General features: G+C 32.2%; 1 protein-coding gene across 2 annotated transcripts in view; it reads left to right on the top strand.

The window, feature by feature from the left end:
• The window catches only part of LOC114338637 (maternal protein pumilio-like), a 443967-nt gene that overhangs the window by 3975 nt on the left and 423859 nt on the right, over positions 1-16133 (top strand). For both annotated transcript variants that reach the window (XM_050644229.1, XM_050644222.1), the window contains exons 2-3: positions 3168-3355; positions 12867-13184. In XM_050644229.1, coding sequence (XP_050500186.1) covers positions 3176-3355; positions 12867-13184 — 498 coding nt within the window. In that variant the 5' untranslated portion in view covers positions 3168-3175. The remainder of the gene's footprint in view (positions 1-3167; positions 3356-12866; positions 13185-16133) is intronic.

The raw sequence follows: 16133 nt of genomic DNA, 5'->3' as shown, positions 1-16133 counted from the left end.
TAAAGTACGTATTCATTTTAAAGAAATTTTAAATGTCAGAAGTCCTATTAATCCTACATTGTTCAATTTTCTGGTTTTACTCTGTATAATAAACATGGTTTTAAGTTTTTGTCGTGAATTTTTTAATTTTTTTCACTTTCTGTTGGTTCGGATTTGCCGAAAGTTCGGATTAGCGGGGTTCGGATTTGCAGGGTTCTACTGTATTAATATTTTGTGACACCTGACAGGAGCTCGAAACAAATGACAATTGATGAAAAGCCCTATACAGATACCATCAATTTCTATTTTACACCTGATTTGTTCTCTACTGATTACTATTGTTTTAGCCTTCTGAGATGAAATTTTCATGTTGAATTCTTCTGCTCTTATGTTAATCTCTGGACTAATCTTTGCAGACTATCTTCATCTTGGGCTATTACTTAATATTGCGTTGTTTGCTTAACAGAATATTTTTACTTCTTTGTTTCTCATTTTGTATTCTCTTCAAAAAATTAATACCAATATGGTGAGTATAGATATAGAGTGAAAAGAGAATCTGTATTAAATATTTTTATAAATATGACAGATTTCGCAATACAGTGTACAGTATTTGCAGTGCGAATACATCCAAAATTCAAGGATGGAATAAAACAGTACATTAAAACCTCGATATAACGGACTAATTGGGGGGACAGGATGTTCGTTAAAGCTGAAAGACCGTTATATAAAAATAGGTTTAAAATCAATTAATTTTTTTTTAAATATGTAGGTACTTTATTTAGAGACAGTGTACAAATCTGTAAGCTAAAGAAGGAATACAGTTTTGTTCGCTACTTTTTTACTTTTCTACTTCATCTAAAAACTTTCTGCAACTGGTTGACAAAATTATTCACTGATTCATGGTTGAATAAGCGATGTATTTTTTGGCAAAACATACAATTAAAGTTGCCATCTTGTGAATTTAGAATACTTTCAGGGGGATCAGCAGGAGCTTTTTCTAAAATCAATAAACATTTACATCTTTAGGCGGTATTACCAGTTTCTTCTCTTGAAATTTTCTCACTGCAGGTACAAATCCTTTAAAAACCAATTTTTGAAAATATCTCTGGTGAACCATGCCCTATTCCTATTAGAGATATGATATGAAACGAGCAGATGATGCCTTTTGATAATTATATCTTTGACAACACTAGATTTACGAGATTTACCAACAATTACAGTAATCAATCCATGCGATCCATCGGCGTTAGCACAAAGCAGTGCCGAGATCCTATTCTTGTTGTTTTTCCTTTTAGAATTTGATTTTTCATATTTTTTTGTTTTCAAATTGTTTTTACATATGGACGGCGTTATGCATAACTCGACCAAGCGCCAAAACATAGTTTTGAGATAAATGGCTTCAAAGTTTTTCGTTTCTTGGTTGCTTAATGGTCACTTAATGGTAAGTGGATTAATGTCGCTTGGTTTAATTTTGTTTTTCTTAGTAACCGTTAACGTGACAATAACAGGGATTTTTTCCAAGATAGTTTAAGCTATGTGTCACCAGAATCCGCTGTTATCTCGATATTAAAGAAATGGCGCTTGGTCGAGTTATGCATAACGCTGTCCATATGATCGGATTTTTTGTCCATTAAATAGAGGTCCGTTCTATCGAGGTTTTACTTTATTTATTTAAAATAAGATACAGTTGAATGCTTGAATATATGAATTTTACAAATAAAAGGCAGTTTCTGGCAGAACATCTGAAATGTTTAGTTTGTCATAGAGTATTTTAATGTACAGTTCACTTTTGTGGTGACTGTCCGTAATTGTAGAAAAATTCATCTCAGTTGTCAATTGTCAGATATGACTAACATTTTTGTTAAATCCAAATGCTCATAATGTAGCTTCCCGAAAAATTGTTTTAAACTGTTCATCCTTTTTATAGCATCTGTTATTTGTATAATTGTACATGACTGTTTACAACATTCCTGGATGTGCTGGATCGCCTCCTATTTTTTGACGATGTAAGTCTAAAGTCTATGTTATAATTTTTTTTATTAAACATCATTTTTCTATCACTAAAATAGCGTTTTTGGCCTATTTCCGATGCCCCTGAAGATACTCTTGACAGCTAAAGTACTTGGGCAAGACTTAACCCTTTCAGCTCCACTTTAATATTTCCGACCTCAGCTCCTCTGCCGGCAGAAATAATTTCGTTGTGCCACAAATGCGCTTACCTGTTCATGGCAGTAATCCAGAGTCATATTTCCATGCATGTACGCATCACCGGAGCTGAAAGGATTAATAAATGATGGTATCTGCCTTTTATTTGAGAAAAAAAATATTTATTTAACACGTTGATGGACAGAACGTCTAATTTCGATTGATGTAATGTGACACAACTTTTATAGACGTTGCATTTTCCCTATTTTACTTTGCAACATACATAATATATTATAGTGTCACAGCACTTGCTTATACATTTGATGTGCTGTCTGTCAACGTGTTAAACTAGAACCTAGATAAACATATACTTCTAAATAATAAATGGAGATAATACAGAATATTACTACTATGCTGTTATCTGGGCTTATAGCAAAAGCCTGACAGATGTATATTTTAATCATAAAAATACTTTTATTTGTATAATTCTTTGTACTATTGACTAAAAAAGGATTGCTGTGCATTTAGTGCCATACAGACAATAAAATCAATGCAAAACTCATCTCCATACTTCTTGTCCTGCTCCTGTTAGGTATCGTTGCCATGAAATTATTGCAGCAAACTTTAATATTAAGCTTATTACTATATTACAAAGTCATTTATATTTTAGTGGTGTGGTTAAGTTTCCGGCAGAGGTAGAAAGTAATAAATGTTAATCTATCTATTGTACATTTAATTATTATACCTGCTATTCAGTAGGTTTGTTCCAAAACAATGGAAAACCGTCATATAACGATCACAGTACTATAATAATGTTCCATGGGTTATTTTCTTTAGTGCACAGGAGCGTGATCGTTACATGACAGTTTTTCGTTGTGTTGAAACAAACCTAGTATGTTTACCTCTCAAAAATTGATGATGCCACTCAAATACAAATGACTTTGTAATAAGATTAAGATATGGTTCTTTGCAATAATTTTTTGGCGACACGCTGTATTTTTGGTCTATTTTCAAGTGGTATTGATGTTTTGTTTTTGTTGTAGTGACACCAATGAAGTGGCTGGGGGGTGGCGAAGGAGATGGCATAATAAAAGTTGAAATGGATCGTGGGCCTCATCGTACTCAGGATGATGCTGCAGTTGGCTATATTTTTCAAAGGCCTCCTGACCCAGAATTCCCATCTTTTGGTCCAAAGCAGCAGAGATGGGCTGGAGATGAAGGCATCATTGATGTAAGTAAATGTATAATAATTGTTTTTTATTTAATAAACACCAAGAAGATGCTTAAGAAGATTACAAACAATATGATCAACTTTTTTCTACCGTAAATTACTACTTACTAAAAACTTAAGACTAAGGACAAATTCACTAGTATCCTTAAGTTCTGTTAATTTGTTTTTACAAGTATTAACCTGTACCATCACTTGCACTATACTCTGCTTTTCATTTAACTAACTCCAAAGGTTTTCTTCCTCAAGTGTTTTAACCAGATTCTTGTTGTTAAGGAGATGGATGGATTTTGTTGTAGATTGACAGTGTGGATTGTCTTTCCAATAGCGAATACATTTTTTATGCTTGATGTTAAGCTGTTCTCTTTCTTTTTAACATGGGCCCTCCAGCGTAGCCTAGCGTCTATCTATATAATATCCAAATATTTTGCAGTATCAGCATATATAGGGTGAGGCAGATAACTGGCCTATTAGAAATATCTCGAGAACTAAAGGCAACAGAATCATGAAAATTGGAATAAAGGGGTTTTGAAGGATGATCTATTAAATGAAAATATTTTCATCTCTTTGCAACTTCCGGTTATACCGGAAGTTGCTTATAACTTCGTTTTTTTAAATGGGACACCCTGTATATTTTTACATTTTTGGATTCTCTTCGATGTCTTTTTTCTTAAAATATAAGGTTTTGTAATATTATACAGGGTATTTTAAAAGATAATTACATTTTTTTATTAATTTCGTAGCAACATTCACACCCTGTAGAATTGTAGTAGTTTGACATCTAAAACTCTACTTACGTTCAAATGATTTTTAATATACTCTACTATTGTTAAGAATCATTAGTATAGCTAAATTTTTAATTTTAGTATATAGGGTTGGTCGAAACTCGGAATGAGTATTTTCTGAGTTTTTTAAATGGAACACCCTGTATTTTTGTATTGTAATGAAATGATATTTTATAGTACTTTTTTATTTCTTAAGCATTCCCTATACCTAACTGCTTTAATTTGTGAGTTATTGGTGATTCAAGCTAAACATTAATTGCAACAAAAAATACGTAAAATTTTATTAGGTTGGCTGTGAAAATACTCAATCCCAAATAATTTTTCAGAAATAAATACATATTAATCCAGACTGGTCCTTAAAACTACCAATAATGGTTTAGCTATCGAAATACCTACTTAGTTAAGATTGTTGGTGCGATTAACAATTAAGCACAAATTAAAGCAGTTAGGTATAGGGAATGCTTAAGAAATAAAAAAGTACCATAAAATATCATTTCAATACAATACTAAAATACAGGGTGTTCCATTTAAGAAAACTCAGAAAATACTCATTCCGAGTTTCGACCAACCCTGTATACTAAAATTAAAAATTTAGCTATACTAATGATTCTTAACAATAGTAGAGTATATTAAAAATCATTTGAACGTAAGTAGAGTTTTAGAGGTCAAACTACTACAATTCTACAGGGTGTTAATTTTGCTACGAAATTAATAAAAAAAACGTAATTATCTTTTAAAATACCCTGTATAATATTACAAAACCTCATATTTTAAGAAAGAAGACATCGAAGAGAATCCAAAAATGTAAAAATATACAGGGTGTCCCATTTAAAAAAAACGAAGTTATAAGCAACTTCCGGTATAACCGGAAGTTGGAAAGAGATGAAAATATTTTCATTTAATAGATCATCCTTCAAAACCCCTTTATTCCAATTTTCATGATTTTGTTGCCTTTAGTTCTCGAGATATTTCTAATAGGCCCTTTATTTGCCTCACCCTGTATATGGTATCGGAGTATTATGTACATTAACAGCAGTGTGTTGTTTGTTCTTGTTTGTTAAATTAATGTGCACTGACTTCATGTAGTTTAATTCACCAGCATTTAGGTAGTCCAAATGTATGGTTTCAAATAAATATCTGGATTTGCTCATTTTTTATTTTCAGTATTTTTGAATCATACAACAATATTATTTTTCAGTTGTTAGGAAGGATTTTTTGTGCCCTTGGCTATTCACATTAAAAAACAGCCTTGATATCACTACTTAAAGCCTGATTTTGAAAAAACTATAATACATAAACATAATCAAATTATATTATAAACAAATGATAAAATGTTTGCATAAAGCATTTTATTGTCTCGTCTTCTTAGAAGAATTTTTGAAAACAATAACTATCTTGAGAGCAATAACCAAAATAGGGCCCCTAAGAGAATTGAGGGAAGCATACACATGTTCAGTTTATGGAAATATGTAGTAAAAGGAAACAAGTCTTACAGAGGTATAAGTGGTTTGGTAAATATTTACAAGAGAATTTTTAGTAATATATTCCAGTGCAGCATGAAATAAGAAAGAAACCGGAAAGTTCAAAAGGTTTATTGTGAGAAAAATAATAATTATTAAGAAAAGATTTATATAAACAAATAAGATGTATGTTGAACATTACTGATATTAAGCCTGTGTATTAGCGATCTGACAAGTTTTGTCCTATTGTCTTTACAAAATTAAAACAAAATAAAAAATATTCTCACCAAAATATTGAAACCTTTATGAACACAGTGTCTAACCACAACAATTCTCCTACAAAGGTGTTATTTTGCCTTTTCCTTAAAATCGACAAGTGGAAAAAATCAGTAAATGTGTACAATCATTCACAAATTATGGAGATTACTGAGTGTGATTTGTTGTAAATTCTTCAGAAAGTCAATACAAGAACCAGTTAATGATGTTGTAAGTTCTGGATTATCAGCAACAATCCCAGTGTCATCTTCATACTGTTGGATGTTAATTGAGACACTGTTCATTTTTATAGCCATTGTCTGTACCCTGTAAATCCTATCAGAAGTTTAAATATCCTGAATATACTATTTTAAACAACAAAGAGGATAGCATGGATCCCTGACAGACTCCTTGCTTTATCAGTATTTCATCTGTTTTGTCTTGTTCAACCCTTACAGTTGGTCTTTATTTCCAATATGTTTTTTAAAGAATATAATATCCTTGTTATCTGACCCTTCTTTTGTAGCATATTAAAAAGCAAAGTATATTCTCTACATTTTATCTTACATTACTGTATGTTCACATATCTAGTACTTAGAGAGTTATTAAGAAGAATATTTTGTGCAATCTGTGAAAACAGCATTTAGAGAAAGCTATACTGGTACACCTTTGAGTTCTATGAGAAACATAAACAAATAACAGATAGCATGGATGATATGATATCCTTCATAAAAATAGGTGGGTTGAAATGAACAAGATGTGTCAAGAGCAAATGAAAACTACCCTTTTAGATGAAGCATATTATCAACAACAGTAAATAATAGAATAAGGGGCAGACAGTAATTAGGGAAGTAAACTAGAGAAGACTGTAGCTCAACTAGAACTCTAGTAAAGTGTGGAATATCTTCCATCCCATTTTTTTGTCAATTGTAAGATATACCTGTGGCGACACGTTTCAATTACTACTTTTTAAATGCTAATTTCAATTTTTATTAACTTTTTCAAAATGAAGTCCTATTTAAAATTCACATTTAATATACAAACCATATGCATAGAAGGGCCTGTTAAGTTTTAAGAAACGAAACATATCCCTATTCAGGTAAAATGCCTTTGCAGTTTTTAAACCACTAGATCTAATAAATTGTCGCCTGTCTGGCAATATGGTAGAACCACATAATGACAGATTAGTGTTTGTGGTCTAGTTCATTAGAGTCACAGCGGGCTCCCCGTGCGGTGACACCCTCGCTAAAATAACAAACCCCCTTTCTAGACATTTTCACGTTCTTTTTACTGATTGAAATAAATATATTATTGACAGACAGTTTGTTGTTTTTACATTTATTTTAATGTCATATAATTGTTTCCGTGGACAATAAGGTTATTACACGCAACTCAACCACCCACCACCACGGAACATACCTCTAGCATTTTTTAATATTATTGTGGCTTATTATAGACGGAAACAATAACCTATTTATAATAGTAGTTTCTTCTTCTTTTTCCTCCTCTTTATAAGCAATTCTTCTTGTTCATTGACGGATTGATACCTCTCTGGAAGGTTGTCACTCCATTTTTTGTGTGGTCGTTTGATACTTCTATGGATTAGTGATTTATCTATTGCTATTTTGGCCTGACGGGTCTCTCCATCAAGAGCTTTTTTATCTCCTACGTCATGCATTGTGTGTGCATCATGTTGTTTTCAACTAGATCAAAATTGCCCATTTTGTTTGTTGTGATATTGTTATAAAACTGTGTGCCGTATTGAAATATGCTTTACAGATCACAGAATCTAGAGAATATAACCTTTAAAGCCAGATTTTGTGGGTTCAGATTGCATATTAAACAAGACGATGATATTGCAAATTTAAACAAAAATAGGCTTTGCCAAATTCTTATTCATTTTGACAATTTTCAAATTGCTGTTCTGTAAAACGTTCATTTTGAAACGTTCTGAAACTGTTTTTTGTGTCTTGTCTAAGTTTATATGTGTTTTATCCACAATAATTATTGTTGTAATGAAAATTACATTTTTAATTACGTAACTTATGTTTGATTAACTATTTTTAATGGGAAATAAACCACAATTTTACTAAAAAAATGATTTTATTAACGTTTCGACGTCCAACTCGGATGCCGTTGTCAAAATACAAAAAATATTAATATGAAACAAAAATGTTGTTGCTTAGTAAAAAATTCTTCTAATAATTTATTTAATCTGACTCATTTATATCGGCAATTCAGACATATACATTTTAAAGTAGGAGACTTTAAAATGATATTGCCAATATTTATGAGTTGCGTTCCTGGGACGACTTTACTGAAAGATAGTTCATTCGATTACATGAAATCAACCCCAACTCAAGAATATCCGTCACAAAAAAATCATAACATGTGATCTGTCTTTAAAAAGACAACCACATGCAACGGTGACAGTAAAATTCTCGCGTTAGAGATTCCATAGTAAATCACGAGGAAAAACCAGGAAAAAACCTCGTGATACTATCCCGACATCGTAAGTATTAGGTTTTACTTAGGATATTTCCTTTTTAAAGTCTTCTACTTTAAAATGTATAATACAGGGTGTAACAAAAATACAGGTCATAAATTTAATCACATATTCTGGGACCAAAAATAGTTCGATTGAACCTAACTTACCTTAGTACAAATGTGCACATAAAAAAAGTTACAGCCCTTTGAAGTTACAAAATGAAAATCGATTTTTTCCAATATATCGAAAACTATTGGAGATTTTTTATTGAAGATGTGGCATTCTTATGATAGTAGTATCTTAAGAAAAAATTATAGTGAAATTTAGACACCCTATAAAAATTTTATGGGGGTTTTGTTCTTTTAAACCCCCCCAAACTTTTGTGTACGTTTTAATTTAATTATTATTGTAGTGCCATTAGTTAAACACAATGTTTTAAAAAAATTTTTGCCTCTTAGTACTTTTTCGAAAAGTCAGTTTTTATCGAGATATTTTGCATATTTGTCAAATCCACCACGTATTTGTATATGGCTAAGAACGATTATGGAGACTTGATAATAATAAGAACAGTTATTTATGATTTACATTTTTAGGTATATTTTGAACCATATTAAAAAGAAGCCACATCTCGATAAAAGGTGCCTTATCGAAAAAATACAAAGAATCAAAAAAGTTTTAAAAACACTGTGTTTAACTAATGGTATCGCAGTAATAGTTTAATTGGAACGTACACAGCCATTTGGGGGGTTTAAAGGAACAAAATCCCCATAAAATCTTTATGTAAACATATTAGAAAAGAAGCCGCAACTCGATAAAAACTGCCTTGTCGAAAAAATACTAAGAGCCAAAAAAGTTTTAGAAATATTTAATTTAACTAATGGTATCACAATAATAATTTAATTGGAACGTACACAAAAGTTTGGGGGGGTTTAAGAGAACAAAACCCCCATAAAATTTCTATGGGGTGCACAAATTTCACTATAATTTTTCTTTAAGATAGTCCTGCCATAAAAATGCTACATGTCCATTTTCAATAAAAAATCTCTGATAGTTTTCGATATATTCGAAAAAATCGATTTTCATTTTGTAACTTCAAAGGGCTGTAACTTTTTTATGTGCATATTTGTACTAAGGTAAGTTAGGTGCATTCGAACTATTTTTAATCCTAGAATAGGCGATTTAATTTATGACCTGTATTTTTGTTACACCCTGTATATGTCTGAATTGCCGATATAAATGACTCAGATTAAATAAATTATTAGAAGAATTTTTTACTAAGCAATAACATTTTTGTTTATTAATTTTTTTTTGTATTTTGAGAACGGCATCCGATTTGGGCTTCGAAACGTTAATAAAATCATATTTTTAGTAAAATTGTGGCTTATTTCCCATTAAAAATAGTTAATTGCAAAAATGTCACAAGAAAATAGCTTCAGAATAACATTATGTTTGATGTTTCGATTACCACTCCCTAAATTGTGCTCAAAAAGGATTATTCTAAAAATTCTTGCGGAAGATTATATCTAAATTTATTAGGTTATGTATGTAATCTAATAAATCTAGATACAATCTTCCCAGAATTTTTTAAACACTCTTTTTTGGGAACGATTTCTAGAGTGATCCAACGCAAGCCTCCACTCTTTGTAAAATTATTTTTATTGATTAGTATTCGCTTGAAAAGACTTTTATATCTAAAAAATTATAAGAACGAAGTTCCTACATTAAATAGGAGCTGAGATAATGCTACTTTCTTAAGTCTGCACCATTTTGAACACAACTTCTTGGTTTTTTCCTGGTTGAGAGTAAGTTTCACCCACCGCAACTCTAACGTGATCTTCGACACTGTACCCTTACTTTGACAAACTTCGAAATTGTTAATTACGCTCAAACTTAATTCAAAATAGGATGTAAAGATCGATACTCGGGAACTGCCAAAATTTCAGCTCTAATTTCTAAACTCTAATTTAGTAATGGTTATAAATACTTAGTTACTCTTTATTAAAAACATAAATTTGTTTGTCATAGAAAGTTAATTGTTTGTAATACAAAAATATGTTAATAAAATAATTGATACATTCATTTCCAAAAAAATTGTTAGCTTCTTGAGATCAAAATTAGTGCTTTATTCGTCGCCTAACATTCAGGATGGCCATTTAGTCCATGTGGTGAGACCGCTCCCGTCTGGAAAAATTTCTGATTCTTTTTCTTTATGGATTCCTATTCAAAAATGTCCCCTTTAAACAAATCTGAAGGGTGCCGGGCGGAATTTTTGGGCAGAAATTGTTTAAACAAATTTTTTAAACAAATGCAAAAGATCACTTTTTTTGCTCCGGAACATATATTTTTAAGTTTTGTGGGTCATTCTAAACAAGAAAGGTATTTTGTAAATTTTCTCAAAAATTGATAGTTTTCGAGTTATAGGCGATTTAAAATCTGAAAAATGCGAAAATGCGCATTTTCGAGGCCTAAAAACTCATATTTAGATTAGTATTTTTGAGGTTACCAGACACTTAAATTGAAGTCTAAACATTCAGCTTCAAGATTCTGAAAAGTGATTGTGTCAAAACTTAATTTAAAGTGTTGTTTTTTAATTGTTAATTATGCATGTCCATCCGATTTTTTTGCCGGTGTGGCGCGCTCTATTTCAAAAATCTCCAATTTTCCTCCGAAAGATATTTTTTCTAGATTCTTTGGGATATTCTAAATAAAATAAGTTTTTTGACATTTTTCTCAAAAGGTAACAGTTTTAAAGTTATAAGCGATTTAATCCGAAAATGCGTTTTTTGGCATTTTTCGGATTTTAAATCGCTTATAACTTTAAAACTATTAACTTTTGAGAAAAATGTCAAGAAACTTATTTTATTTAGAATATCTCAAAGAATCTAGAAAAAATATTTTTCGGAGGAAAATAGGAGATTTTTGAAATAGAGCGCGCCGCACCGGCAAAAAAATCGGATAAATACGCATATTTAACAATTAAAAAACAACGGTATAAATTAAGGTTAGACGCGATCACTCTTCAGAATCTTGAAGCAGAATGTTTAATCTTCAATTTAAGTATCTGGCAACCTCAAAAATACCAATTTAAATATCAGTTTTTAAGCCTCGAAAATGCGTATTTTCGCATTTTTCAGATTTTAAATCGCCTCTGTCAATTTTTAAGAAAAATTACAAGATACCTTCATTGTTTAGAATGACCCAAAAAACCTAAAAATATATGTTCCAGGGCAAAAAAACTTAATCTTTTGTATTTGTTTAAAAAAATTGTTTAAACAATTTCTGCCCAAAAATTCCGCCCGGCACCCTTCAGATTTGTTTAAAGGGGACATTTTTGAATAGGAATCCACAAAGAAACCGAATCAGAATTTTTTTCCAGGCGGGAGCGGTCTCACCACATGGACTAATTTGAAAACGGCCTTTTTTAAGAGCGCCTTACAATAAGGGATTTGACAGTTGGTAGCTGCCATATAGTTGAAGTTACATCTGTCAAATAAGCTGTCATTTATTAAGACTGTACGAGCAAATGATAAAATTGCTTTATCAAAAGCAATATAAAAGTTGATGTGTCAACGGTCGTAACCTTCTATTACTCACAGATATTATCACCGTTTAATCTTTTCTACAAAGAGCACCAATACTGAGCGTACGCTGATGATGAAGTTCTCATTGCAAGCAAGAGATTAAAAAGAACGGGCAAGTCTAACAAAAAGACTGTGTCCGGAAAGCTCTTCGACTGCGTTCGAAAGCTGAGTCGGAAAGTTAATATTAATAATTCCAAGTATGTGGAAATCTCGAAATAGGAATAAATACCAGGGGCTCCTTTAAATTAGAAGACATTTAAAATACAAAAATAAGAGTATATAAAACTATAATCAGGCCCACAATGCTATATGCTGCCGGGACGTGGACTATGAACAAAACCATACAGAAAAGATTGGAAACATGGGAAAAATATATTTCGCAGAATGTTTGGTGGAAAAGTAGTAGAGGAAGAATGGAGAAGACAAACTAATGTAGAAGTGTACCAATTGTATGCTAACCCTCCAATAACAAAAGTACGGAAAAAAAGTAGACTAGAGTGACTCGGGCATCTAGAAAGAATGCAAGGTAATAGACAAGTCAAGAATATTGGTTGGAGAGTACCCGAGGGCAAAACAAGAGAGGAAGACCAAGAAAGAAATGGAAAGATGTCAGAGAGATGGAAATTAGAGATTGAAAGCTGACTGCTAGAACAGAAAACGATGGAAATTATCCATCCATAAATGGGCCTAAAATGTCGGTTAACGCTATACATACGTACATTATCACCATTACACCATTGGTAACTTAGTAGGTACCAGCATTGTTCATCACCTTTTATACTGTTTGTTGTCGCCTTGCAGACAAAAAGGCGGAAATAAACAATTGCAGACTTATAAACGCTAAATTAATATACCGTAATAAACTGACCGCGAATGCTCACAATCCTTAAATACATATTATCGTAATCCCTAGAAAAGTCACCAATTAATCATATTTTCTTTTAGAATCAGCATGATCAAAAATGGAAATATCCAACCGTGGTGAACAACAAGGTGGCCACTCCTCCGAACAGTATCTCGTACATGGGCAGTGCCGGCGCTGCCGCCGCGGCCGCGATGGCCCCCCTCTACGACATGGGAGCTCCGAACATCAACAAAACCCTTCAACCGCACGAACAGCAGTACATCTACATGTCCAATCAGATGCCACCTCCTCCAACGGCGGGTATGCCATTGCACCATGCGCCTTATATGCCTCCTCAGAGTTTGACACAGCAGTTGCATCAGCAGCAACAACAACAGATGAGGCATCAGCAAGCACAGGTAAGTCTTAGCCTAAATACCTAAAAGAAGATAACGAATTTAAGAGTGCAGGTGCAAATATTTTATGGCTATCCCTACTTTTTCTGTCTTTACACGGCAAATTATGTGTAGTAAACTTCTCACTGGTATGGATATGTAAACATTACTTGACAATGTCATCATTAACTTTAAAGAGATGGCTTTTGAATGTTCTTGAATAGCTGTTGCTTGGATAATTGCTTGGATTAATAATTCAGTTAATTATTATGATAATTTTTTCCCTAACTATGTATTTAGTGATCGTAATAATTTATACACTGTACAACAAAAACTAATACTCAATCGAGAAAATCAGTCATCTATCGCGAATAAAACTTGTGTACTTTTTCGCGTAGACTCATAATCTGCAATAAAAAATATGGTTTTCCAAGGTTTAATATTTCAAAGTTAACATGAGATGCGGATGCGAGGTCGTGTTTGATGCCATTCGATAGATTTTTGAAAAATATTAAACACGTGTTTTTTGGTTTTTCATTTGAAAGTAAATTTCTCGAGATATTAAACCATTTCCATAATTTTCGTAGGGTATCACGTTTTAAATCGTTTTTCCGATTATAACGACATCTATCAACAATTCGAAAAATGCAGTTATCTACTTATATTTTATGGAGAATCCAAATCTGCAATTAAAAAATAGGGATTTCCATTTAAGATTTCAAAGTTGTCCCCCTCCCCGCACTAGTTTGTAGTGCTGGGGGATAGTTGTTGGTGTCATTGGGATATATTTTTGAAAAATAATAAACACATGTTTTTCAGTTTTTTGATCCGATGTTTAATTCAAGAAATGTTCGACCGCGCCACTTCTTTTATTACGCCCTATATAAGTCGTTTTCCAATTTTATTTATTTTGTAAATATTTCAATTTATTTGGTTGACTGCTCTGTATCTAGTTCACTTCCTTTTGTATTTTTCAAAGATGCACTCGACTTGCTAAACGTTACGACAATTCGCGATAGCGTCGCTTCAATAGTCGTTTTAAATTTTGCACCCCTTTTCTCCGCAAACATCTCCATTTTCCGTGAACTTGACAAAGTCCCATGAAATTTAAAATTGAGTTTTCGAAAAATGTAAAATTAATTTATCAGACAGCATCTTTCGACGAGTCTGGCATTTTGTCTTTATCCGGTTTCTCTTGTCTTCCGTATATTCGTATTCCTTACAGTTTCGGGTTGTTTGAATATGCTTAATGGCTGTTTTTGTTAGATGTTATAAATTTGTTTACAATAATAATAAAGGCATGTAATATAAACAATATCTCTTTTTCTTACGTTTATTAATACGTTCTAATACAGATTATTTGATTTATTATTTTTTTTAATTTCTTAAATATCTATCTTTATTTTCTTTTTACCGTTGCACAGTGATTTCAAATGCTGAAAACGTGATCATGAGGAAATAAATAATAATGTCCCTATCTAAGGATTTTCATGTTTACAGTTGTTTTATCATACTATCGTAGAGTCGTAATACGCAGGTATAAGAATCAGACTGGACGTATTCTTATTCATAGCTCAGGGACAAGTGCCTGTACAAAGTAATTTTGTCGGGTAATGGGCTATCCATTAAACACATGAGGCTCGAAAGGGGGCAGAGGACCATAAAAAATCACGAAATATCACAAGGAGGTGGAGAGGTGGAAAATATATCACGTGTATTTATTTTTTCGGCAAACGCGCGATATTCAACCAAAAAGCGGCGTTACGTGTATTTATTTTTTTGTCAAACGCTTACAAAGTCGAAAGCGTGTAATGCCTTTGATTCGCAGTTGTCTGTTTTTTATAAATATTTTTTTTAAATAAGATTTTTGTAGATGGCAAAAAATACTCGATATATGGGGAGAGGGGGTAGTCTTAAACCTCACCATGTATCACAAAGGAGGGGGTTAAAAAAATGCAAAAAAAAACACGTGATTAGTGGACTGCCCCAAAGTGAAAAATAACGCGTATACAGGGTGTCCCCGAAAATAGTGCGGTCTTTAAGGGTATAGGTAGAAGGCACCATGTAGAGCAAAAAAGTCTTATAACATTTTTTTCTAAGCTCAACCGTTTGGCCAAAAAACGAAAATACATTTTGGTATGCAAATTGAAATCTGACAACTATGTATACAAAATCTAAAGATAGACACAGTCACAATTCAAAAATAGTTGCCCCATGGGCCTTTAGTATTTACATTAAACCCTGTCTTCCTCCTCAACAAACAAACAAATTCTTGTTTTGTTTGATTTTCACATATAGGGTGGTATAACTATTTTGCAGGTGTCTACTGTCTGACCTACATTGCTGGTGTCAATAACCTGTCACAAACAGTTCTTGTACAGTGATGTCAAATTAGTTAATTTTATGAAAATAAAAATTCGCTTATATGGAAAACAATGTATTTTTTTTGAAACGGTGAACTTTAGAAAAAAATGTTATAGGACTTTTTTGTTCTACATTGTGTATTATATTCATACCTTAAAGGAAGGTACTATTTTGGGGGACACCCTGTATAGAAAACAACTTTTTAACTAGAACTCGGACCTTAAAAAGTATTCAATGTTAATTACAATTATTATTGTGCTTGATATGTTCAATAATTTTTATGCTCGTTTTAATCCTTTAATTCTGAATTCGAGGAAAGAAATATGACGTTTTTTCAAATATTTTTACAGGCAAATATTTTTACATTATACAATATTTAACATGAATGGGTCAATCTGGAGTAATTAGTGGAGCGATATGGAACATTCAACAAAATACGGAAATTGTTTCGGCAACATTGCTTCTAATTGTTCGATATATTCCAAATTGCTCAATGTCGCTGATAAAATTGCCGAATATCCAGTGGGTAAAGAAATTGATGGCAATTGTTATAGGTGTCTTATATAGGGACGAGTGGAAGTACCGCGGCGCTAACGCGGTGAGACGTGT

The sequence above is a fragment of the Diabrotica virgifera genome, chromosome 1, assembly GCF_917563875.1.
Source record: "Diabrotica virgifera virgifera chromosome 1, PGI_DIABVI_V3a".
NCBI classification, from domain to species: Eukaryota; Metazoa; Arthropoda; class Insecta; order Coleoptera; family Chrysomelidae; genus Diabrotica; species Diabrotica virgifera.
This window is presented reverse-complemented; position numbering and strand designations above follow the sequence as displayed.